This window comes from Trypanosoma brucei, chromosome 10 (assembly GCF_000002445.2).
Source record: "Trypanosoma brucei brucei TREU927 chromosome 10, whole genome shotgun sequence".
Classification (NCBI taxonomy): Eukaryota; Euglenozoa; class Kinetoplastea; order Trypanosomatida; family Trypanosomatidae; genus Trypanosoma; species Trypanosoma brucei.
The window spans coordinates 3,289,643-3,314,578 of NC_007283.1; the positions used below are offsets into that span (position 1 = coordinate 3,289,643).

Sequence of the window (24,936 nt, forward strand, 5' to 3'; positions counted from 1 at the left end):
GCCATAAACTGACGGCACATATCACACAACCACAGTGGAGACGAAAGAAGTAAACAAATGGAAGTGGCACAACACCACCACCAAAAAAAAAATAAGCAACTGTTAGGAGCGGGTGGAGGAGATCGATGGCAGCATCAAATGTTACACGCACAAAAAAGACAAACACGCGGCACCCAACCCCCGGCCCTCACGTGGTGACAACTGAACTTTCTGTACAACTCAGAAATAAAGGATTAATTACGGAACCGCCTCGTGGCAATCCACACATCCGTCATTCATTAAAATATGCAACAAACGGTGTAGTCATCAGAACCACGCACCCGAAGGTGCTCAACTGCTCATTTAGTTGCGCAGATTGTGAAAGGACTTCGGAACCGTCTGCTCAAACTATTTTCCCATCCTTCATCGCCGTTTAAGGGGTCGCTTTGCCTCAGAATGTCGTTGCATAACAAAGAGAAGGAAAGAAAAGGAAAAATAAGATACTTTGGGGTATCTCTCTATTCTCAAAAGTAGCTATGAGTGCGTTATAGTAAGCACAAACAGAAATTATATATATATATATATATATATGTACTCCCATGTTCACGCACCTGAAAGTGAGACAATGACACGGTTGGGAGAAGAGAGGGGAAGACAACAACAAAATATTAATCATGGGGCCCAGCAAAAAAAAAAAAAACAGCTTTACAGAGGGAAATACAGAAGAACAAGTAGGGAAACAGCAGTAAAGCACCAACACACATACACATCACAAGAGGTAAAACGAATAAATACAAAAACAAGTACCATCACCACGCACAATCAAATACGGCAAATCGTTTAAGCACAGAAAAAGAGGCGACGCACTTTTCTTTCTTTATTTTCTTAATTTTTTTCTTGTTTATTGTTGTTGTTGTTGTCTTTATTCTCACCCCCGCCCTTTCTTTCTTTCCCTCACATTTTCGGAGTCTCCTGTATTGAAAATGAGAGAAGGGAGGTAAGGGTAAAACCCACCAAAAGGGTGGAGACATGCCCACCCGCTTAAACCCACAAAAGGTGTAAAACTCAAAGGAGTTGAACAAGACACATACACATGAAGCATAGCCGTGGTAAATGCGACAGGGAAGAAACAGAGGCACATATCGAATAGAATTTTCTTTTTTTTTTTTTCTCGCTCAGTGATGGCGTAACCTCACCCCCCTCTGTGTTTTATATAAAAGCAAGAGAGTTGAAAGGGTACACATTCAGGGAAAGGAAGGGAAGAGAAAGGGAGGAGAAGGGGAACCCACTACCACGAATCCCCTTGAAATATATTCTTTCCAAAATAGACACAATCTAAAGGTGCCGCTGGAATTGCATACATGCTTCCATGTTCGTTCGTCTGCGGGAAAAAAGTCCAAAAGTAACACTCTTCTTTATATTCCCCACCCTCATTTACCACTACTTTCCACCATCCTTTGTTGTTTCACATAATCAAAAGGCACTGATAGAAAAAAAAGTGAATATATCCGACACGTTGGCAATAATATATATATATATATATATATATATATATAATATATTTATTTATATGTATGCATGTGCAAGTTTAACAGGAGTACCTTTGTGAGCGCGCAAGGAGTTTCCTTCAACCATCACCACGGCACGCTTCATTGCCCTAAACGACAGCGTCATGCGTTTCACCCAAGTACCGCCAGCCAAAATCCCACCTACAGCAATTATACTTTTATATTCATATCCTTCTTAATCTTTTTTAGCTCCTCTCTTCCCCACACCACATAAGAGTCACATTGTACACTGTTAGTTGCTTCGTTCACCTCACACCGCACCTCACCTCACCTCGCCTTTCCTTCTCCCCCTTTCCTTCCTTTCCCTTTTCTCGTCTCACATTGCAAGTTTACAGTACCCGATGAAACAAAACGGTCACAAGAGAAGGAAGCGAAGAAGAATAATAACAAAAAAAGAAAGGAGGAAAAGGCAACGGCAAGGAGCTCATCCATTCAACAATAGTAATAATGATAATATTAAAAATAAGAGGCGGGGTCTGTTGTTGTTGTTGTTGTTGTTGTTGTTGTTTTGAGGAGGTGAAGTGAAAAGCACATATACAGAGAGGGAGATCAAAACCAGTCTTTTCTCCTTTTCCCTCAGTACACATCCTCGATCGGTGGCGGTAGTGCGTGATAAGGAAAACAAAAACCGCAAACATTACAAAAATGAGAAACCGGAAGCACTGAAAATTGTCGGTGTGTACAAACGAACGCCAGACGCAGTGGTACACAGACCCTACCGAACCTACGTATGTAACCAGACATGCATATATTAATATATTTATATATATGCGTAAGAGCAAGCGTGTAAATGTAATATAAATATATTAAGAGACTGTTGCTCCTTCCTCTCATGCATAAATCCGGTAAAGAGATGTGGGGAATAATAACTCCCCTCCCTTCACTCTCCACACATAGGCTCAAGGAAACAACTACAGAGGTACATGCAACACCCCTGAAGTTGTCAATTACGTTCAAGCACCGAAGTTTTAAAGCCGTGAGTGAAAATTTAAGTGAGAAAACGAGACATAAAAAAAAATGTGCAGATGCAAGAAGTGCTACAGGAATGCTGAGACGTCAGAATGATTCATCTTCCATTTGTCTCTGCGTACAACCTCAAAAATCCCCCACCACACAGTAAAACAATGAAAAGATTGAAACAAGAGAAGAAAAAGAAGTGATTGCAGAGAAACAACGTCAGAATATTAAATACAAGAAACAAAAGGAGAAAACGAAACTGTCAAAATCCGCGTCAAGTTGCAAATAGAGAAGGATACGAAAAGTCACTCGTTGCCCTTCATACCTTTCCTCTTCTTTCCTTTTCTCTTTCCACTGCACTAGCTATTCTGGATGACATTACATCGTACATGTGAGGAAAGGCGTGGGTTTGTGTGACTGCTACGCCAAACTCTCGGGTCCTCTGTCGTCACCTTCCCTCACTCCTCTGGAAAAAAAAACCCAAACAAACGAACAAAAAACCGCCCATTCTTTTGTCTTTTTTCTTATTAATTTATGTGCATTCCTTCTTTTCCTTTCTCTCAGTTCAGTTCACTTCACTCCCTCTTTCGTTCCCTTCTCTTAACCTCCTCGCCGAACATTAACAATCCCTGTACATCATATTAATAAAGCACTCCGAAACCTTGTCCCCATTTCCATCTTGCCGCCTCCCTTTTTCTTTTCTTCCCGTGCCACACCTACTTGCTTCATTTTTCTCTAACATATCAACTGTTTCCATTTGTATCCATGCCTTTGCGCCAGAATTTATTTACTCTCCTGTGTTCGTACTCTAATCATCTATATCTCTCTCTCTTCTCTTTAGAACTAAAACACCAACACGAAATAACAAAGATACGCTGCGTATACATTACAATTTCACACTCTTCTCGCTATTAACTCAACAAATCACACCCAAAACATACTGCAGCATCCCTTCCCTTTTCGGTCCTTTTTCCAACACCTTCGAACACAACTTAAAACACGACCATTTACTTCTTCAGCAGATACTCCCGCTGCGCCTCCGTCATGGCCTCCACTTCATCAGGAGTGAACTGATACAAATGCGCTGGGAGGGGATTACCACTGGGAAGCTTCGTTGTTGGCTCCCGCAGCTCATTGAAAAAGGGATGACAGAGTGCATCCAGAGGTGTAATGCGCTGATCAGGTACGTACTTAAATATTTTTCCGCACAAATCGTACACCTCGGCAGGAAGTGGCTGCTTGAAGACGTTCTCCCACGGTGTTGCTTTGGCATTTGCATTAATCTCTGTGCTACTCCCATTCAATTTGTGCAATTCCTCCTTCGTTGGTTTTCCAAGTATTTTAACAATCTCACGCAACTGCCCAGAAGTGTTCTCACCGCAGAATATCGGTTCACCAAGAAGCATTTCGGCAAATATACAGCCAACCGACCATATATCCACGGCAGTGGTGTAGAACTGATTGCCAAATATGAGCTCCGGAGCGCGATAGTAACGCGAGCAAATGTAGGCCACATTGGGCTCATCTGCCGCAAGCCTCTTGGCACTTCCAAAGTCACACAGTTTCAATTCCCCCGTTTGCTCGTCAACGAGAACATTATGTGGCTTGATGTCACGGTGGCAAATGTTGATCACGGGGATGTGAAGACAGGCGATACTCCGAAGCAATTGGAACATGAACACCTTCACCAGTATTAGTGGAGGATTTGTCATGCGACGGTAATAGTTCCGGCACGTGCGGTGCAGCGTTTCGGGGACAAATTCCATCACCACATTGAGATAAACATCGTTGCGCCGTCCTTCCCCACCGACTGTGTAGAAGTAATTCTTCAACATCACAATGTTAGGATGGCGAAGTCGTGCTAAATGCTGCATAATTTGCAACTCTCGGTTTTTGAAGCGCGGATCTTGTATCACCTTCTTAATTGCTACTAGTGACCCCGTGCTTTTGTCGCGTGCAAGTTGAACGGTGCCAAACGTTCCCTGTCCTGCCACTCGCTCCACGGTGTACTTTTCCATCTCCTTGTAACTGCGGTCGTCCGCAGCATCGGTAAGGTTGAGCGACATGTAGTGAATAGTGCGATTTTGAAAACAACAACAACACCAAAAAAATAATTTGATAAAGGAATAAATAAATAGAATAAATAGTGATAATCAATCAGTGAGAGAGGAAGCAAAAGCCGCCGATGTCAAACTGATATTATGCCAATGACCCAACGTTAGTGGGCGTGACCGACGACCTACTTGCCCCTTTCTTTCTTTCTTTTTGTGTTGTTTTATTTTAGTTTGGTGTTATTGTTGCTGTTTTTCGACCAGTCAAGGGAACGCCTAACTTATCTACACCCCGTTCGTTGAATACCTTTCCCTGCTATTTTCTTTTTCAGTTTTTTTTTTTTTAAATCCCCCTTGGAGGTGTTTGTTCACTCCTTAACTCTTCTCTCTAACCGCTGCTACTGTTGTTTCCTTCTGTGCAAATATTTGCTTACCTTCTTTTTTTCCTGTTATTTTGCTTTTGATTCAATTCTCGTGTGGTTGTTCGCTTATGTTAAGTTGTATATTAATTTCTTTGTTCCCCTTGTTTTGATCTGGTTCTTTATTTTCTTCTTCCCTGTACTGTCCCCTAAAGATTATTCGAAAAACAGCCGGTGGATCCACACGGCGGACGTAAAAGAATGAAGGTGAGGAAAGTGGTTTTAATGCCGCTACATAGATAGTTTAAAGCACATGCACAGACATACGTGTGGTGGTATCAACCAGGGTGATGAATTAGAGCGGAAAAACAATAGCAAACAAGCAAGCAAGATTGAAAAAGAAGAAAAAAAGGGAGGGAGTGAAAAATAGTTTCGCAACAAGAGCAATTAAATACAGAACAAAAGGTAGTGGCTAACCAGAAAAGAAAAGGAAATACCATAATCAACCGGTGAAGGAGAAAGGCACCAGAAAGATAAAGACAAAGAAAGAACAAGGGGGAAGGAAGAGGAAAAGCGTTGGTTGGAACTATCCGCATGCTGAGAATAACGTTCACTACACCGTTGCGACGCAGTTTACCACTGGTTTAGGGAAAGCCAGGCGACCAGCACATAACCGTCTCTGGCACAACAAAAAAGACAGTGACATAAACACGAAAAACACGGAAGACGCCACACTATAACCTCACTCTTCACTCAACAACACCACCACCAACAAAAAAAAAAAAACAAACCAAATTAAGTCGGAAAACATTAAAAAGTAAAAAAGAAAAAAGAAAAAAACAGTTATGGCACTTTAGCCCTCCCCTTCCCGCCTCCCCCATCAAAATTACCTTTTAAATCCTTCTTGTGTACCTTCCCATTAATTCCTAATCTTTACCCCTTTATCGTTCTTCATCTTACTTTCTGTATTATTCTTCGACTTCTAAGAGAAATAAATTTTCTCTTATATTCACTCACTCCTCTAATCGTTATTCCATTCCCTTTATTTTCTGTTGTTTCTTATCGCCCGTTACTCACGCGGAGTGGCTTTCATATACATGCATGCGGTCACAAAACCAAAAAAAAACAAGAGGGAAGAAATAACACACGGCTACGTTTGAAATATTTTTATTGTTGGCATCATCATTCCCCATGGTTACATATTGACAACAACGCAAAACAAAAGGGACCACGGAAGCAAAACAAAGAAGCAACAATTTTATTTGACAATATCTATAGCACCGCCCCCCCCTCCTCTTGCTCTTCCTTCCTTCCTTTATTTCTTCTTTTCACTCTTTTACATTCTTCTGATTCGCTTTTGTTACTAACGTTATATATATATATATATATATTTATATATATGATAATAATAATAAGGGAATAAGGAAGAAGCAACCTCCGCTCTCCAACACCACATGCCTCCATTTCCCTCTTCTTGTTTAACCAGTCGGGTTTCTGCTTATCCATTTATTGAATTATATCAATGGTTGATATAAACAAGGGAAATATATATATTATCTTCATCTTGCTTATTAACTGTCTCAGAAACTCCTGTGGATGTAAAACAGAACGGAGCGATGAAGGAAATGAGCAAACAAACAAATTACGGTCACCATCGACGCCTTATCATCGTCTCTCTCTCTCCCTTACAGGTGCTGGTTATTATTATTTCCCTCCCCCTTCGTTTTTCTCCCTTCTTTTTTTCTTTTTGTAGAGAAAATATACATTTATCCCACCTTTTATAACTTCCTTTCTGGGAGAATTCTCATGGCATCAATTTTACCTACCCACTTTAACCCATTTACGCGTTGCGAACACCTTCAACTCGCGCGTAGATAATTTCACTTGGCTGCGTGGTCCCGTTCTGCATGGCAACACCGAAGGGCAAGCAGACGTCACACCCGAATTCCAAGAGTTCCACAACCTCCAAACGGAGGTCTTGCATTTCCTTCAGAAAGTTGGCCATGATCTCGTCCCCTTTCGTCCTTTCCAATACAACGTTCACGGCGTCTTCGCCCTCTTTGGTATTCACACCGGCGGCCTCCCGTTTGAGTAGCTCTTGCTGCATATCCTTCGCCCACGCAGCAGCTTCTGCACTGGCACGGACAATGTCGCGGGGAATGTCGACAACGGGAGCGCATGCACCAATTCGCGCCTTCTCGCCCTTGTGCTTCTCTTCCACAGTCATCATGCCACTATTTGGCGCGTACGGACGGAAGATGTCAATGACTATCTCAGAGAAGTTTTTGAGAGCGTAGTTAATCTTCAGCCGTGGTGAAGCAAGGTGATCGATAACGCCCGTGCGCAGAGACGAGGGCAGTCGGCTGTTGCTGCTGAAGGCATTGTTAAGCACCTCAAGCATCCGTGTTGGCATACGCCGTAGCCAAAGCACAGCATCTGCCGCTGCTGGATCGGTTAACGAAACGGCAACATCTTGCCGTGGGGGAAGAAGGCGTTGCAAAAAGGCTTTTGCAATGTTGAATGCGCTCCGCTTCGCGTCCTCCAAATCCTTCAGATCGCCAAGGTCAGGAACAGCGCACTCTAGCTCAATGCGCGTCCCCAGAAGGGACATTGCAAGAATGACGGAATGCATAAAGCCGATTAGCTGCTCCGGTTGGGATGCCGAAGGGCGGCCCGATTTGCTCTTAACCGGGGATGTAGGTTCAAAGAAGTGCTTCCCTTTTGTCATTCTCACAAGGGCGTCTACAGCCTTGAGACCGACGGTGATACCATGGTCAACTACACCATCCACTCCAAATAGTTTGGCGATGCGTTTAATAGCCGGCTTGATGAGACCCTGAAGCATATATTCACGGTCCCGCTCATTTCCCCACAGTTCCACAAACGGTTGCAACGTGGAGAGGAACAGTGGTGAGACGACAAAAACGTTGATCTTCATGGGAACATGGTTGCTTCCCCCAACGTTGCCTCCGTTTTTCGGTGGAATCACGAAAACCTCGACACGTGTGTCAATGTTGTGTAGCAGCATTTCCACGGCGACTGCAAACTTCTGGCCGTCCTCACCATCTTCGCACCACGGAGCTTTCTTGGCCGCCTCCCTTGCGTTCTCCATCTCCTTCCGAACCCACTCCACCACAAGGGCGGTTATTTTTGCGGCGACCTCTCTCGGGTTGGTTATCTGCTCACCGCTTTGACCCTGAACATTAACCACAGCGGAAATCCTCATAAGTTCCAGAACTGTCCCACTACACGGCTCCCTACGGAAGCACAGCGATAGGGAACGAAAGTTCTTTCCGGGAATGCAACGCAGGTTCGGCGCAGAGGCATTACCCTTAATGGACTTGCCCTTGTCTGTTTTCTTTGGTGGCTCCCACGGCCTCGGCCTCCCATTCAATTCTCCGCAAGCGGTGCACTTCTTGCAGTGCTTCTTTACCCACTCGTGTGTTCCCCGTATCTCGTTGCGGCTGATAACAACAACATCTGTCGTCCGTGTCGCGGAGCTACTCGAGCTTAACGTGGAGGGTTTCTTGTCGCCACCAGGAACAACAGCTTGTACCGCGGCCGCCAAAATCTTCCCCAAAACAACGCTGCTTTTGCCTGTAGAAGTTTCAAGTCCCTCCTCAATGGAGTAAAGAATGTCATCCACAGCTTTGCAACCGGTGTCAATCTCCGCAAAGTTAGGTGCGGCATTACCAGCCAGCATTTGTTGACTCTTCCGCCCACGAAGCTCAGACACACGCATGATAATATCCTGTGTGTACTGTTGCTGCTCCGCGACTACGGACGCAAGTGACTCACGCTGGGACCGTAACTCTTCCATTGCTTGCTCATGTTTCTCCTTCTCATCACGTATCGCCTGCTGCAACTCCGCTATGGTTGCCATTTGTAAGGGGTCCTCAGTAAATGCCAAAGAACGTGTACTGATAAGCGAATGAATATGTACCTATTGTGATATCACACATTGGACAGAGAACAAGGGGAAAAGGATTCGTTTGTTTTTCGAATGAAAACAATACCACACCGAAAAGGGATCAGAAAGGACAGGGACGCGCACAATCCTTGTGCATAAAACACACACCAAATTACCAAACCACACAGCGCATATACACATAGTGGTGGCACACACACACACACACACAATACAAGACAATTTTTCTCTTACGTGTGTCGTTTTGGTGGGAAGAGGGAGGAAAAAAAAAAGGGGTTCCCGTCCAATCGTAATATCAGCGGGCGCACAGGTGCAACTTGGGTAACGGAGAAGTTATAATTATTATTGCAGTGAAAAATACCGCGGAGAAGAGAGGAGTTAAGTGAACCACTCCCATGCTTTTCTCTTCGAATACCTTTGCCTTTCCTCCCCCCCCCTTCACCTCCATTTCCCCCTCATTTTCATTCCCTCACGTACTTTGCCGCCCCGTAGTCTTTCACCTTCCCCCCTCCCCCATACGCGCGCACACACTTGCATCGCTTCATCCTCTTTCATTACTTCTTCTCTTAATGGTTGAACTTATTAAATAAAAATTTACTCAGAGCTTACCGTTTTCACACAAGCATGGGCACCTTTCCCACTTAAAGTTCACGTTAATCTTAAACCCTCCTAAAGGTTGACATATTAGACGCAGGTTACATCACACCCAATGAGAGGAACTACGAAAATGAGAAGGAAAAACAGACGAAAGAACCTCCCCTCTCTTGCCCCCTTACGTCTCGGTTGATAATGATAGAAATATATATGTATATGAATATATATAAATATGTATATGCATACGCATACACATGCTACATATATATATATATGATGACACAACTCTAGTGGAGTATGCCTCTTCGCCTTCTCCAACCGCACAAACTGCGCACCCACACGAAGAGGCGAAAGGAAAAAAAAAAGGAAAGCTACCAAATCAAAGAAAAGCAGAAATCAAAAACAGTCCGTGCGGGATGATCACCACCCGCATAATTAAAATTTAATAAAGCAGTGTTGATGAACTTAAAAGGCACATGCGAGAGAGGTGTGATGGCAACAAAAGAGCTGAAAAGGATTGTAGTTACGCAAACACTCACGGGTACAAATGTGCATCGGCTTCTTTTCCCCAGCACTGATCTTCACAGCATTGTATTCACCGCATTAAAAGAAAGAAAACATTTCAAAAAGATGAACTAACATAGAGCAAAGGGCAAAGGCGAAACTTACAAGAAGCTCATCTGCAGCGACCGCCGTCACGCAGCGGTGCCGAATTTCCCCTCGGTTTTGTTCCTTTTTTCATTGCCTCTCCATGGTGAGTGGTATACATACTGCGTACTGCGTCCATAAGATAAACACGAAACACACCCGTACTACACATACAAACAGAGAGATAAAGGCTTGATAATATATTTATATAATATATAACACAACAGAAGCACGTGTGTCATCAAAGATACACGCCGACTGTGAGATCACGTGAACCTATCGTGTTGTCTTCTCTTTCGCGCTTTTCCGCACAAACGCGTGAGGTCTTGGTCCCCCCTTCCCCTTCCATATTTAACCCGGTTACCTCCTAAACGCACATGAAACCAATTTTTTTGCCCACTGGCATTCTGCCCCCATCCCTTATTTATCCGCAGATAAACATAACTCAGGTCACAGCGCCCACAAGACCATATCCGGAATCAACCACTCTAGAATGTAGGAACATTATCTTGCACAAAAATGCTGTTACTTCCCTTGCTCTCTTCCTTTTGACCGTCTTTTTATTTACTCCCATTGCCTCTCAATTCGTTGAATTCTGCTACTTCAGCTTCTAAGTGAATCATGAAAAGAAAGAAAACCAGAGGAAAGCGCGAGGAGACGCGTCGCGCGTAATGAGGCATACCAGACACGCACCTCCCCTCTTGGGAACCGACGGGCAGCTGCTCTCCCTTCCTTTCTCCACGCTCTGCTCATCGCTTCCAACATAAAGCACGCACACACCCACAGCAATGTGACAACACCGGTCTCTCCTGCTCCTATGCGCCTCTTCATCGCCCTGATTTCCTAGCTCTACTTAGTTTTCGCTAGTTCTCCGTCCATTTTTAAAAAAAATTTTAATGAATCATTAAATGTGTGTAGTCCTATCCCTCTCCCCTCCCGTCCCGTTTATCCCACACTCCGTTTCCGTTTTTTTTGCTCCAAACTTTACCCCCCCCCCACACACACACACATCAGTGAGGGGGGAGCTTGAACCATCCACTGTAACCTTACACCAGGATCACAGCCCTTCCCAGCTCCTACAACAGTCGAAGCGCCGAGTTTTGCAATGGCAAAACATACAAGAGAATGTTCCTCCCCCACTTGCTTATGAACACGCGATCGGCCGAACTGACAAGTTTGTGAAAACACCTCATAGGGAATCCCTTTAAGGTATGCACAACTCCTCAGGAGCGGCATTGACATGAAATAATAAAGCTGAGCTCAGCCAGTGCCAACGACATGGCTGCGGAGAGACTGGGTGGTTGCACAGCTTGGGAAAATACACTCATGTACATTCCTGAAGTGAGGGCTAAAGAGATGACAGTGCGTGAACATCATCAGAACGGGGTAAATCAAAGGGCATGAAGCAAAAAAGTTCACGCCGGACACCAATACACACATCACAAGAGAGTAAAGGTGCAGAGTACGGCCATATCATCACTCCAGGGTTGGCCATAACAGCCTTTGTATCTCTACTGAGAACAATCGGCGTTGGCTGCCTCGCCCGAGGTTTGGGCAGGTGCCGCGGTGTACTTTTCGCGGACCTCGTCTATCTGAATGCGTGACCCTCCAGACCCCTTCTTTCCCTTGCTCGACTCTAACAATTTTGCCACCGTTGCCTTCACATTACCACCCGCCTCTTTTATGGCGTCGTGATCCAACTGCACGAAGGAAAAGGTGCGTATAACGTTGGTGTCCTTCTTATCATTTTGGGAAAGTAATTTCACAAGCTTAACGGGGGCCATTGGCTCCACCAGGTCGCGTACAGTTTGCTCCGTTGCAGTGGGAGGCAAACCCTTCACAATGACGTCATAAAAAACCACGAAGCGACTAAGCGTCCGCCCCTCCGCATCCTTCCCCTTGCTGCGATTGGGACCCTCCCTACCGTTTGGTTTGCCTGAGGACCGGTCACTCGCTTCTTTTCCGTTCTTCTCACTGCCATCGCGCTTTTTCGCCGTCGCACCCTTCTTTGCCCCCGTAGAATCCTTAGTCAGCGCTTTTGCGCCTTCTCGCTGGGGTTCGCTCGCTTTCACCCGAACTGGAGGCTCCTCAGCGTGGTCTTTGACCCCCTTCGCCACAACGAGTCGAGGAGCCACCTGACTCGCATTGCTACCTACTTGTTTCCCTAACTTGATGGCTTCCGCAAAACTTTTCGGCCTCCGTGTCTCTGCCTCAGCATCGGGAACAGCGGGTGCACCAGAGTCAGCCGGTTTCTCCACCGCAGCTTCGGCCGCCGGTTGAGTCGTTGAACTCACCCTCTGGGCGGCGACCGCAGCCCTCGACGGAGCCAAGTCCTCCATGGGTGGTAGTTCCTCCTTCGGTGATTCCTGAGCAAACATTGGCGGTGTCTCGAGCGCCCACCGCTTCTGTGCTTCTTCTGACGGGTTGTTTATCCGCCTGTCACGCACCACCCCGAAACTTCCAGGATGAGCTTTGTGTTCCATGAGCACAACTTCGTGGGTAAAGTTGTGGCTGAGGGTTGGCGATACGGTGAGCACCCCCTGTATTGTGAGAGAAATATTTCCATCGCTCCCCACCTCCGATGAGAGGCTGACGATATTCACAACGGCGTCAACCAGAACGGGGTACAACCGGTCAACAGCCTCCCGTATCGCCTTTACGCCGGTGGCTTTGTGCCCAAGGTGCTCAAATGAAGCGTCCTGCACGTAGAAGTTTGGCAACTCACTCGGTTCCCGCACCAACTTCGTGTAGTACTGTTGAGTGAAACTAGCGCCAACACGCCGATGACGGTCGCTAGCCTCAGACATTTAAATGTCACCTCTTCCCCTTCAGAAACTTCCCCTAATCCTCCCCAAACGGAAATGATAATGAGAAAAAGAAAAAGGCTACGCGGGCAGATTAGACAACAATTCAGTTCAAGCGCAGTTGGCTACATCATAACTGGGTGATGATGTCAGTAGCAAAGGAAAGAACAAGTGTTCAAAAATTTACCCTTGAACGCATCCCTCGGTCAACACAGCCACCAAATCCTGTGGCTTCCGCCCCCAAAGTACACCTGTAGCCTTCGAAACCCCTTCACACGAACATCCACAAAACGTTCGTGAAGTGCATGTTTAACATAACAATCACAACGGCGTCTTCACTTGGCACCACACTTCCCTGAAGTTAATTCGATGTTCCGGACGACGGTTCTGCCCTACTCCCCGCGCCCGGCCACAGTAGCGCAGTCCGTTCCTCCGGGGTCATTACTAGTTTTGCATCTAGAAATTCTTGAAAGTCCATTACAGTCCAATGGGAGTGAACGCGCGCACACTTGTCGCAGCGGCAAGTCACCAATGTCCCAGTCAACCCCGTGCAGTCACGTCGCTCACGGTGATAACTGCGGCAGTGTGCGTCCGAATCAAAAAGAATAGGGTTGGGAATGGGCTTGTAGCCCTTCGCGTACCTCTGAATGGTTTGGCAGTTACCACAACGGATAAAATACTTTTGGAAAAAGCGACTAGACATATTAGCGGAAACTTGCTGTGTCCTGTAAAACAGGTACTACACTAACCGCTGTGACGAAGCCACTGGAAATTAGTGGCAATAAAGGAAGGCAAATAAACGAGTGATGAGCAGTGCAGTAGGAGTATGGTTTTTATTCACAAACACAACACAACACAACTCACAGAATGCAAATACCCACGAAGAGGCACTGCGAACTGCTGGGTATCCGCACGGTTATAAGAAATACAGAAGGGAGAACAACCGAAACAAAGAAGAAGCGAAGGTCAAGTAACTAAACACCGCTTAGCAAGCCAACCTCTTCCTCCGCGGGATGGGTAGTTGTTTGCCCCGCTGTCCACCCAACTCTTCCATGGATCGCTCCAACCCAAGGAACTGACCACTGCGCGAGACTTCCTCTGCGATGGGAACCATATTTGGTCTCCACGAACATGACGGACAGTATGCCGACCAAGCCACAATGTCAGGGTGCAAAGTACATTGCCCTGCCTCTACTTGCCCCGTACGACTGCGAATAGTTGACCTGTATGACCCGCCACAACCGCGGCAAGTCCACTCCGCATAAAATTTGCTTGTTACTGCTAACGTAGCCAAATTATCCCGCTTGCCGTTGTCCACGAGCTGCTCAGTTAATTCAGGAGCCGCTTGCGATACGGGCGGGCTTCCGTGCTGCTCCCCACGCACCTCTGACGGATATTTCTTCTTGCAGAAGTTACAGCCTGCGTGATATTTGGTTCGAACAGAAACGTTTTTACGATAACTGGAACCACAAAAAGAGCACTTCCAGTAGATCCGTCGGTGGTCGTTCCAACGTATGTCCGACAGAGCGACATTCAGTTCCTCCTCCGTCCGTTTCACGTCGATGTCGGAGATTACAGCACTGTACCTGTTGGAAAAATTCAGTAAGCGATTCGAGTCTCGAGTAACCCAGTTGACACCCTTCATTGGAAGCTTCCTTCCCACGCTGTAGCTGAGAAACATGGACCCATAGCGCATGTTCGGCCATACACTGGACCAACGGGACTTCTGTTTGAACTCCGCAGCTCGGAGAATAAAGTTACGGTTGAACATTGCCGTACTTCTCCGTTGAAAGTGTGGCTCCCTACCGCAGACCTCCCTCTCCCCTACAACCTTACTTCCCTTCACTCCTCCGTCAAACGGCTACCACACTAAAGATATTACGAACGGCCCCACTACGGATATATGTTGCTAAGAACGAAAAATACCCAAACGTATTCTGCAAGGTCAGTGGAGTCCCACCGTCAACCCTACCTAGCGCTCTTGCCTCTCCGCGTCCGATGACGAAGAGTTGGACAACAGAGCCGCTAACTTAGGCACTATTTACCCTATTCGTTGCTCCGGTTTATTTTCAGTCGGAGGATAACGGCGCCTCCTTGTCCGTTGTGGTGAATAATGGTGGAAATGCAAGAAAAAAGAAAAACGCAGTTCACCCAACGGGTGTGCACATGCGTAAAAAAAAAAGCATAAGAATACATTTCAAGACGATGTTGCAAGCGATAAAATTACAGTAATAAAAAAAAGTGGGTGGAGTACCTACACAAACACTCAGTTACACACTCCCTGTCACTACAAGTTGGTGGAGGACCTTCGCTTGTGTACCCATCCACGTGCTAGTGAGTATTCGAAGGCACATGTTCTTGTTCAGGTTTTCCACACAACAAACATGGGAGTGGGCAATAAATATGTGACGCGGTCAAATAAGTGGCAGGGAGTAGATAGGGTTACACCTACTGGGGAAATGGAAGGTATGTAGTGGTAACAAGGTACACGAGGAAATATGCTTCAAACAATAACAGGTGAAGGAAACACTGTGAAGCAGACATCACACGATACAAACACAAAACGTGAGTAGCCCAAGACGTAGCATATATCATATACGTGTATTCATATATATATATAAACATATGCAACCTGTTTCAGGCAAAATTAACGCATCTGATTAAGTACTTCTCCCACCGGATGTGAGTACACTTCAGTAGCACCGATGAGGTTATGTGGCAACACACACATTCTTCCGTTTGACCCCGTATCGCACCCCTTGTAGCATGTACTCCGTTGGCGTTGCTACCGCTGCTACTCTCCCTTTACCTGCTCATAACGGCTGGATGTGATTGACGACAGTTAGGGACCGGGTAGACAGAAATGCGCGCCAACCTGACACTACCTTAATTGTAAGACCCCTCCTTGCCACACCACAGGAAAAGCCAGTGGACACGAGACTGGATGGAGCCGAAAGAAATATTCCGTTTGTGTTGTTTCACCGATGGCACCACTTTGGCTCATGCAACAAGTGAGTTGTTCATGAGCGGCTTCGGTGGAGGTGGTTTCCTGGGCTCTTTTGGCATCGGTGCCCGTCGCACCGCCTCGTGCCGCGGAGGGAAAAGCATGAAGAGAACAATACGCAGCGTCACGAACAGGGCAGACCACATGAGGATAACCCGAAACCATGCCTGGAAGAATTCTTCATTTCCTGCGAATGCTCTGCGGCGTGGATCCTTGGATGTAGCCTCTTCAGTCCCGTCGTCATCACCAAACGGATCTTTCCTCACTTTGCCAGTATGCATTTCCTCGTAGAACTCGTCGTAACTAATTCTGCTCTTATGTTGCCGCGTGGTAAAGCGGAAGTTGCTGTAGCGGTTGGCGTTGGTCGTGCCTCCTGCACCGTCAGTACCACCATTCGAATCCTTGGGTATCCATATCCCGCTCTTTACCTGTTCATACGCCATTTGGATTTCCTGAAACTTTTCATGGGAACCACCCGGTGCGTCAGGGTGATGTTTTCTGGCAAGCACGCGATACGCCTTCTTAATGTCCTCCTTAGAAGCTCCTTGCTTAACGCCAAGCACAGTATATGGATTTTTCACTTCACTGGCGAGGCGGAGCTGAACGAATAGCGGAGCTGCGCCCATCGCACCGGCTGCCATCCGCCTTGAGGAAGTTGGCGTCAACAGCCTGCGGCAGGTCCTACCACCTACAAACAAACAGCACTGACTACGCCACATTTTACAGGCCCAGGAATAAACAAGTGGGTCGCGCAGGCTCCCTCCTCCTTGTTGCACTGTGTGCTTCTCTCACTTGCTCCTTTAAAGGGGGAAAACTATCGTTCGCTGATACTGTGTTGCAGCCGCCACCGTGTTACAGACTTATCTGGTATTAGTGTGTGATCGTTAAATCTTTTCTTAGATGTGTTTTGAATAAACCTTATGGAGGTCACCTGCCTTCTGCTCCCCTTTTATTTTGTTAACCTGCTCCTAACACCACTTTGTCCGCCAACTTTCTGGCAAACCTTCTCTTAACAATTATCCTCGTCGATGGTAACCTGTTACTGCGAGGCACTTACACGGAGGGATTGCTGTAACAGGCAGAGTACAAACCGCACGTGCAACGCAGTCGGAGCCACAACTGGTCTCAAGTGGTCTCTCCGAGTTCTCACTTCCTACGACGTAATATTTTGGAAAGAAGCAATAACAAGAATGAAAGTAATATAAGGGGGAAAAGAAGTCATGTTCGCTTATCTCACTTCCTTCTACCACTCACACGCAGCTACTGTTGTTGATTCACGTTTATATGTTAGTTTATCCACCTCTAAACGGCAGAGAAGACCGAAAGCAATGCGCAAACTCTGCATCATACCCACACCCTCACCACACTCACGTATTTTCCATATTGATGGATCTTTTGAGTGGAGGAGAATGCAGCAGCAAGGAGGGAAGAAGGACATAGTATACATATTAGCGGAACCGCACGTGACCGGATTGTTTTCCGGCACGCACAACCATATTCCAGCAGTAAGCCAAGCTAAAGCGTACGTAACGGGGGTTCGAGGCCTCTGGGAAAGAAAAGTAAAAAAAAAAAGAAAGAGGAAACAAAAAAAGTGGACCGGAACGGAATAAAAAGAGAAGAGAAATGAAAACGGCCCCCCCCAGTAGAAAAATATGGACAACGATCACGATATGTGTTGCTTTAAACTCCCGTACTTACCCTCTTCGAATGTTACGCACCAAATGTATCTTTTATTGGTTTACCCCACCTTATATTGTACCGCACATAACGCGAAGGTCGCAACCCTGCCACCACCACCTCCCTCCATCCCCAACGACGTGACGAGTAATGTTTCAGAGCAATCCCTTCAATGAGTTGCTCTTTACACCATTGTTGGCACTGTTACTACTTTTACCGGCACATACTCACATTACTATACGAGGTCGGGGGATAAAATAACACAAACCAGTCAACAGTGGGGGTGACGGTCCGCTCTCACCACCACTTCCTTGGTATGCACGATGACAGACAGGCAAAATGGTGTAAACAAATCGCTCGAGAATGGGGTGTGCGTTTGTAACGGTAAAAAGTGTATTGGAGGGGGCACCGGAGGGAAGGAAACAGGAGATAAGAAAAAAAGACGGCGTTGAAGCAAAAAGATGTGGGGAAAGACAAATTAAGCCCACTCGCAGGTACCCGATGAACCCCCCCCTTCCATGTCTATGGGCACATCTTATACATCAAACACGTGCTTTGCCACAGTTTGAACAAAACTTGCTTTGAGGAGAACGAAATATAGCTGCGCAACTGCCGCAGTGTGGTGGCAGCGGCTGAACGGGGGTGGGTGCCGAAGCTCGAATGCTCGGCAGCAGTCCTTGCTGTGGTGAATTATTGTGCGAAATCGCACCTCTAGATGATCCGATGCGGGGGGTACATTGGCCTTGCTTTCTGTCACACGTGGGGCCACTCAACACCATCTCCCGCACGGACCATTCAACGTTGCCGAGGGGAAAGAACTCCTCCCGAACCGGTAGTCCACGCTTGATGCGGTCCCCCTCCAACTCAAACACCGTCTCGTGAGCCTCACCATTGCAATCGCAAACTACACACAGGAAATGGCTTTCGAACATTCCGCAATAACAGTCCTTGCAACGCCGGTTTTGAGGGTCATGCCTCAAATGACCGTGGCCACATCGGCACTTTGCAGACCACTGCGATGGGTTCCAGCCGGACCTGCGCGTCAGCCACCCCTCACCTATCTCCTCCGGCTCATTTGGCATATAAACATAATGAGGGCAAACACATGAACCACATTTAGGGGCCACCAGCCGACCGCGTGACTGTCGTGGCTCTTCGTGTTCATCTAGTGTATGACCGCAGAAACATCGATGCTTACCACCAATACGAGCACAGAAATCAGTATTGGCACCGGAGAGCTTGGGTTTCTCACATCTCCATAGCACGTACACTCCCGTCGTCAAAGCTTTCTTTGCCGCATCGTTCTCCAACCTTAACATTTTCTGAGACTGAGCGGACGGACCAAAGCACTGGATGCCCTGAAGCACCTGCTTTTCAGATGTCGCGTGCTTCTGGAAGTTCTCTTGTATTATGTTCTTGGCTCGACTTGCGAGATCACGGATTTGCTCGTGTACTTCATCGCTGTTGGCCACCTCTCCGTACCGAGGGGTGTTCGTCATTTGGAGGGACCCCCGCGGGTCCGTTACCTTCCCACAACCACTAGGGTTACCCGCATTAGACAAAAGACTCATCAGCAGCCGCACGAATTATCTCCAGGTTGAAGGATGGAGTGAACAGAATATGTACGTCCGTGCAAGCACGAAGGATACTGAAAACGATGCACTCGGTTCTGATGTTGCACCTCTGGTAAGCCAGAGAACCTTCAAATAAACAAATAGAAAGAAAGAAAGAAGTAAATTTGCTACAAATTCAACTAGAATAACGTCGCCGTTCGGCTACACCACACCGCGGAACCCTCATATACGGTAAAGTTCCCTCCTGCGAGGGAAGAAGAAAGCCCGATATTTCGTTTCGCACACTCACATGAGGGGCGCCTTTAACATGCTTCTTTTTTCTTGAGGACGGGGACCCGCTCCCCTACCTCCACCGGGAAAATAATAACAACAGTTAATCAATTACCGTATACCAAGATATTCGATAAGCCGCGATTTTCTCCAACTGTGGAACTACCAAAAAAGAAAAAAAACACTGTTGCTGGAGAAACCCCCTAAGGTCACAACCAACGCCTGGATTAGTCCATATAATTTCTTAGCATAAGGAGTGTCACGCCAAAAACAAAGACCGCTGGGATCAAATAACCTCTTCTAGAAACGCAGACCGGGGCACCTCAAAACATTTAGAGAGGGGCACATCTTTCATTAGCTTCCACGTCACTGCTGCTGCACACAGTTTCGTCACCACATCCGCGTCACGGATGTCGTGATAGCCCTCGATAATCCCTTCGGTGCGTGTGTTATGTCTTTCCTCTGCTCGGTTTATCGATAATGCCGTCGGAAGATCGACGATACCGTTAAACACTGCAAGGGGCAAAATGAGGCTACTGGTAAACTGCGCCGCTACACATAGTGCGACTACCTGGTACGGGTTCATAGACATCGCTAGAAGTGCGTCACGAACTTTGAAGGTCGCTCTCGGGGGAATTAGAGGGTGCCCAATGCCCACAATACGTGGCACACTCACCTCGAACGCGTGTGAAAACCACTCCGTAACGGGGTTGATGGTACGGTCCTGTTCTTCCACTATAGGGGGCGATCGAAAGTACATGTTGTCATTCTGATAGAAGGACATTAAGTAGTCGATGCGAGGTGTGATCATTTGCGGCGCGACAGTCAGAGCTCCGCTGCACATGTCACTCAAAGGCATCAAAAGTTTGTTCAGATAATCCTTTTGTTCTGAAAACTCACGGGCGCATGCATACGCCATGGCCTCGCTGGGAATCGCCAAAACCCCCCTGGACTCAAATGCCTTTACCTTACGGCCATCCACGAGCACAGTGTACCAACCTTCATGCTCTTCGTCCAGTTTCCGCACATCAACGTCCTTCCAAAAAACGCGAACTGCGGCGCGCGATGACTCACGAAGGGAGATGTCCATTTGATAAAGCGAATCCTCCTCTAGCACTCGACTTTCCTCCTTCTCCTGTTTATCCAGTTGTTGGAACAACTTCTCCAGCTCTTCTGGCTCCATTTTAGACCACTCCTCCACCTTGCGCTCTAGTTCAGCTGTAGACAATTCAGCGTGCGCACCAGGGTCACGGGGAATGCTCTCAAGAATGGCAGAAGTGTCAATGCCCGCGCTGATGCGCCGCTTTGGTTTCTTCGGCGCTACATGAAGTCCGCAGCCGTCATGTGCGGAAGAACAGAGACGTTGAGGACCGCCGGATAGGCACCAGTGTGCTGCAAGAAAGGTATGAGGCCGTAAAAACTTTCGCATGACAAGCACTACCTCCTCCTTTTCGAAATGCTAACTGTGTACCCACCAGTAACAACAGGCAGCTGAAAATGCTATACTGCGACTCGTTAAGTGGGCTGGGGCCCTTTCCTCCTAAGCATGGAAGAAGCACGTTTATAGTCACAAAAGAGTCAGATTCACAATTATAATTAGGTTGGTTCCAGGGAGAGAGAGAGACAAGGTATATGCCAAAACAGAACTCAGGTTTGTTGCACGTGACTACAATATTGTTATAATTATTTTTTTTCGTCCTGCCCCGACGGTTTAACGATGCCGGACAGCCGCCCCGCGTAAGCCGGTAGGAATAACAGAAGGAGGTGGGGTGCCGCCCCGAAGAAAGGAACGCAAATTTGAGAAATATTTCGTATGTACAAACGGAGAAGGACAGCCACATAACAGGCACAGACACAGCCGCATAATTGGCAGCAAATATTGTCGTGCTGTCATCGCGCAGCAGTAATATGTTCCCCTCATGTTACTTTCACCCTTCCTCTTTCTCTCTCCTCCATCCCAGATAGACACCGAGAGTCAGTTTCAGGAAGGAAGTTCGTTTTTCTCCTTCCAACTGATGGGACATACCCCCCTCGGTTTTGGTGGAACTAGAACAAATCGTAACGTAACTCTACTGGGATCTTATCCCGATCCTGCTCACAGAAAAATTCGTCCATTTTCCACTCACGGACTGCGTTTGGACGGTTCACGGCATCGAAGTGCGCGGGTTCAGAGAGTGGTTGGGGCAAACTCAGTCTCTCTGGACCGTAATTGAAGTCATAAAATGATTTCTGGAGCAGCGTTACTTCCCCGTTTTCTGGCCGACATTTCGAGTCCTTGAGCACCTCAAGGAACTCAAACGTCCAGCGCGTGATGACAGTGAAGCCTGATGGGGGGTCAAGGTGGTGCGAGTAGCTATCCAAATGCGCTTCGGAAGAGGCGAGGCAAACGACATTTGGTGCTTTTATCTCAAGACACAAGGAAAGCGCACGGCATGTGTCAACAAGAAAAACTAGTTTACGATATCGTCGCTGTTCCCACATCATCATGAGGGTGTCCGCAATGTCTGTTGAGCTCATGAACTCCGAGTCCTGAAACTTGAAGAATTTCTCAGCTGAGTGGCCAGCAGCGTAAATGATTATGTTCGAGTTCTCGTCGGTGTCGAGACGCCGTGAAGGAGGAGTATTCTCATCATATCGGCCCTGCAGGACGCCAAGGAACCGGCGAACACCGACATCGTAGCTCGCGTAGTCCACTCTAATATTGCAGCCGTATAGATTCGGTTGCTCCGCTTGGGCAGGTGCTCCGTAAATTGTCGCTGGGTTGGGTTTGCGGGGATCGCAGGCGTAGCTATCGCTAAGAAAGACAAGGATGTGGTCGTCATCCATCCCGTGTTTTCGACACAAATGGTACATGGCCAGCGCATTCGTTGTATGACGGAGATTAAAGAAGTAACGGGAGGAGGACAGGATGACGGCCCAGGTGTTGGTTTTATTCATACCATGAAAGCCTTCCGCGGCCGGCGCTAAGAAGAGGTTGGCCACGAGCCACAGTAACATGGGCAACATCACCTTCCGGTTGCAAAAAACGAATGCTGGAAATAAATATGCAAGCGCCTGATCCAACTAATCGGATACTATGTACTCAACCTAAGTGCCGTCGGTTTCTCCTTCCACGTCAGCACACTTCAGGTTAATGCAACCCTTTACCAACTCTTCCCTTGCCACTTGTTTGAAACCTTTGTGCCTATCCTCGTCCGTGCTGGTGCGAACCCAGTACTCGGTGATGGGGACTACAACTTAAATTTCTTATTTAACTTGACTATCTAACACTTTTCTTCGTGTCACTATGGTGGGAAAACGAGGATTTTCTTTTTAAAAAAAAAAGCGAACGAAGGTGAAGCAAGCGGTACCTACTGTTCGACGCTCAAAATGAAGCGGATCAAACACCGCAACCTCGGAACTGTTCCCATCGTACGGAACCCAACCAAACACAAACGGGTATGTATCTAAGGATCTTAGACTGCACATTTTGATGATATTGCCACCAATGCTGAGAAACGGGCACATGCCGACTCATTCCGGTCCCCCCCCCTCGCAAGTGGCTACGAGTGGGGCACATATCACTCACCCGCAACGAATGCTCCCACAAGGGAAAAGTGCGCGCGAATACACTGACGCCCCACCAAATTCTCCGTATTTTCTTACTGTTTTAAGGGCTGACAGCTACTACGTCAGAAGGCGCTCACTGCTATCCATCTGCTGCAGCCGCGGAGGCATCCGCATATGGGTGATGGGTATTTCATACTCGTTGGCGCAACCGAGAAACGAATGGGCCGTCGAACACCCTTTCCCGTCACTGCCTGCCGAAGACCCCATGGGGCCGTTCCGCCAAATCATATCAAACCCACCGACACGCACCTCGTCGCCCGTTCTCCGTTTCTCGAGGTCAACAACATTGAACATATCCTCAAGCAGGTTAAACTTCAGGTGGTAGTCGGCAGGCGTTTCGGCTGAGAGTGATGGCGAAGCATTCGTTTCTATAAGCCACGGATGCAAATCACTGTCAATCATGATATCGTAACCGTAAAGTTCAAAGCAGTGTTTGTCCTGGACAATTACCCTCTGCACAGCATTCAAGGAACGGAGAATCATATTCTGTATGTCGTCAAAAAGCTTCTGCGCCACCTGGACCCCACACGACGCTGTAATGTACTGCCTCAGGTTTCGAAGCCCATACTTGCACCCAGAGGAGGGTGTATATTTCGGGTTCGTTTTCTGCACGGCAACATTTGTTACGTGAATAAATGTGTTATCAATATCTTTGAGGGAAAACCGCTGGTGGCAGAAGCGAGCAAAACCCGTGCGATGCAACCACACTGTCAGAGGCGAGTAGGAGGTTACGAGAACGTACACACGCAGGTCATACTTCTTTCCACCGACCAAATGAGGGTTCTCAATATAACGCTGTGCTAGGTACGGTTCCACTTGCTCTGTGCCGTACGTGGAGCCACACTTTTCACCGTTAAGGCCGCCCTGTCGGGCCTTGTATTCCCTGCGCCACTCTGATATCTGAGATATTTTTGAGAAAAGGAATATGCCTTTTCCCTGTGCCTTCGCGGGGGGCTTCATAATCCAAACCGCATTGGGCTGACGCCGGAATTCCATCTCAAAAAGTCCGTAGTCCTGTGGAAGAGAAAAAGTTGTGGGAAAGAAATCGAACTCCGTTGCCTCCTCCGACCGGCCCTCACGCTCCAAGGTCTTGCGCATCCGCTTCAAATTCTTCACCATGAGATCCTTTCGCGTTAGTTCAAAGTGATTACGAAAGTGATTAATCCGCTGTGCATCGTCCAAACGCACATGGTCATACGCTTCACGGATCCAGCACACGTCAGCCCAAAAGAGGTCCCAGGCAAGTTCACTATCCGTCTCCAGCCAACCACGACTGCGCATCACGTCAAGCACTGTATTGCGCAGAAATGTACGGAAGCGTATTGGACCTACCCTGCCCCGGCGCTCCCCTACCGCCGGCATTGAAAATGTCCTGCCCTCCAGCTAACAAGCGAAGCCTGGGTATAATAAATAAAATTTCTTCACTCACACCCGCACACAAAACGCACCAAGTGCGCAGTGTTTCCGCTTAGAGAATCCTCTGCGATGGACTAATATATGAGTGCGAATATACCTTTCTGTGTGTTGCGGTCCGTACGCTTATGTTGTGAGTGGGGAGGGAAACAAATAATAGAACAATCAAAAAATAATACGACAGGGGAAAAAGATAGAGCATCAATATGCTAAAACAACAAACGGAGCAGCGACTCCTACTGGTGGGTGCCTACGCATGATGTCCAGCATGAATGCACACCCCCCACACACACAAAAGCAGTGAGTGTAATGACGACAAGCTAACAAAACCATGCTGTTAGGTCAGCACATTTTGCCAACTAATCGAGCACACAAGCCTCCCCATGGTGTTCACAACCTCATGTCAACACTCTAAGACCAATTGATCCCGCACCGGTGGCGCGCCGAGTGACGTGTAAGACATCACAACCAGCACACGACTGCACGCGTAAGGGGGAGGGG

At 47.3% G+C, this 24,936-nt stretch overlaps 10 protein-coding genes across 10 annotated transcripts, besides 15 other annotated features; all 10 read right to left on the reverse strand.

Annotated features, from left to right (window-relative positions):
- The first annotated feature begins 547 nt into the window (after nt 1–547).
- Nucleotides 548–573: a microsatellite.
- A 274-nt stretch (nt 574–847) lies between these two features.
- Nucleotides 848–935: a sequence feature (CT-rich).
- Nucleotides 936–1,225: 290 nt separating this feature from the next.
- Nucleotides 1,226–1,260: a microsatellite.
- A 244-nt stretch (nt 1,261–1,504) lies between these two features.
- Nucleotides 1,505–1,555: a microsatellite.
- A 237-nt stretch (nt 1,556–1,792) lies between these two features.
- Nucleotides 1,793–1,867: a microsatellite.
- Nucleotides 1,868–2,024: 157 nt separating this feature from the next.
- Nucleotides 2,025–2,055: a microsatellite.
- Nucleotides 2,056–2,293: 238 nt separating this feature from the next.
- Nucleotides 2,294–2,317: a sequence feature (AT_rich).
- Nucleotides 2,318–3,511: 1,194 nt separating this feature from the next.
- Nucleotides 3,512–4,570, reverse strand: Tb10.61.3140 (protein kinase, putative; the record flags this gene model as incomplete). The annotated part of the gene is made up of 1 exon (XM_822768.1): nt 3,512–4,570. One exon carries the CDS (start codon nt 4,568–4,570, stop codon nt 3,512–3,514), a length of 1,059 nt encoding a protein of 352 aa, XP_827861.1.
- Nucleotides 4,571–4,608: 38 nt separating this feature from the next.
- Nucleotides 4,609–4,650: a microsatellite.
- Nucleotides 4,651–5,684: 1,034 nt separating this feature from the next.
- Nucleotides 5,685–5,754: a sequence feature (A-rich).
- Nucleotides 5,755–6,284: 530 nt separating this feature from the next.
- Nucleotides 6,285–6,315: a microsatellite.
- A 439-nt stretch (nt 6,316–6,754) lies between these two features.
- Nucleotides 6,755–8,797, reverse strand: Tb10.61.3130 (hypothetical protein, conserved; the record flags this gene model as incomplete). Its single annotated transcript, XM_822769.1, has 1 exon — nt 6,755–8,797. The coding sequence occupies one exon, from the start codon at nt 8,795–8,797 to the stop codon at nt 6,755–6,757; it is 2,043 nt and encodes a 680-aa protein (XP_827862.1).
- Nucleotides 8,798–9,033: 236 nt separating this feature from the next.
- Nucleotides 9,034–9,053: a microsatellite.
- A 587-nt stretch (nt 9,054–9,640) lies between these two features.
- Nucleotides 9,641–9,711: a microsatellite.
- Nucleotides 9,712–10,279: 568 nt separating this feature from the next.
- Nucleotides 10,280–10,303: a sequence feature (AT_rich).
- Nucleotides 10,304–10,961: 658 nt separating this feature from the next.
- Nucleotides 10,962–10,982: a sequence feature (AT_rich).
- Nucleotides 10,983–11,595: 613 nt separating this feature from the next.
- On the reverse strand, nt 11,596–12,567 carry Tb10.61.3120 (hypothetical protein, conserved; the record flags this gene model as incomplete). Its single annotated transcript, XM_822770.1, has 1 exon — nt 11,596–12,567. One exon carries the CDS (start codon nt 12,565–12,567, stop codon nt 11,596–11,598), a length of 972 nt encoding a protein of 323 aa, XP_827863.1.
- A 682-nt stretch (nt 12,568–13,249) lies between these two features.
- Tb10.61.3115 (hypothetical protein, conserved) lies at nt 13,250–13,591 on the reverse strand (the record flags this gene model as incomplete). The annotated part of the gene is made up of 1 exon (XM_822771.1): nt 13,250–13,591. The coding sequence occupies one exon, from the start codon at nt 13,589–13,591 to the stop codon at nt 13,250–13,252; it is 342 nt and encodes a 113-aa protein (XP_827864.1).
- Nucleotides 13,592–13,873: 282 nt separating this feature from the next.
- Nucleotides 13,874–14,659, reverse strand: Tb10.61.3110 (hypothetical protein, conserved; the record flags this gene model as incomplete). Its single annotated transcript, XM_822772.1, has 1 exon — nt 13,874–14,659. One exon carries the CDS (start codon nt 14,657–14,659, stop codon nt 13,874–13,876), a length of 786 nt encoding a protein of 261 aa, XP_827865.1.
- A 1,229-nt stretch (nt 14,660–15,888) lies between these two features.
- Tb10.61.3100 (chaperone protein DnaJ) lies at nt 15,889–16,611 on the reverse strand (the record flags this gene model as incomplete). The annotated part of the gene is made up of 1 exon (XM_822773.1): nt 15,889–16,611. One exon carries the CDS (start codon nt 16,609–16,611, stop codon nt 15,889–15,891), a length of 723 nt encoding a protein of 240 aa, XP_827866.1.
- An 830-nt stretch (nt 16,612–17,441) lies between these two features.
- Nucleotides 17,442–17,522: a sequence feature (A-rich).
- Nucleotides 17,523–18,111: 589 nt separating this feature from the next.
- On the reverse strand, nt 18,112–19,140 carry Tb10.61.3080 (hypothetical protein, conserved; the record flags this gene model as incomplete). Its single annotated transcript, XM_822774.1, has 1 exon — nt 18,112–19,140. The coding sequence occupies one exon, from the start codon at nt 19,138–19,140 to the stop codon at nt 18,112–18,114; it is 1,029 nt and encodes a 342-aa protein (XP_827867.1).
- Nucleotides 19,141–19,699: 559 nt separating this feature from the next.
- Nucleotides 19,700–20,842, reverse strand: Tb10.61.3070 (hypothetical protein, conserved; the record flags this gene model as incomplete). The annotated part of the gene is made up of 1 exon (XM_822775.1): nt 19,700–20,842. The coding sequence occupies one exon, from the start codon at nt 20,840–20,842 to the stop codon at nt 19,700–19,702; it is 1,143 nt and encodes a 380-aa protein (XP_827868.1).
- Nucleotides 20,843–21,459: 617 nt separating this feature from the next.
- Tb10.61.3060 (GPI-anchor transamidase subunit 8 (GPI8)) lies at nt 21,460–22,419 on the reverse strand (the record flags this gene model as incomplete). Its single annotated transcript, XM_822776.1, has 1 exon — nt 21,460–22,419. One exon carries the CDS (start codon nt 22,417–22,419, stop codon nt 21,460–21,462), a length of 960 nt encoding a protein of 319 aa, XP_827869.1.
- A 660-nt stretch (nt 22,420–23,079) lies between these two features.
- Tb10.61.3050 (tubulin tyrosine ligase protein, putative) lies at nt 23,080–24,384 on the reverse strand (the record flags this gene model as incomplete). The annotated part of the gene is made up of 1 exon (XM_822777.1): nt 23,080–24,384. One exon carries the CDS (start codon nt 24,382–24,384, stop codon nt 23,080–23,082), a length of 1,305 nt encoding a protein of 434 aa, XP_827870.1.
- Between the last annotated feature and the right edge of the window lie 552 nt (nt 24,385–24,936).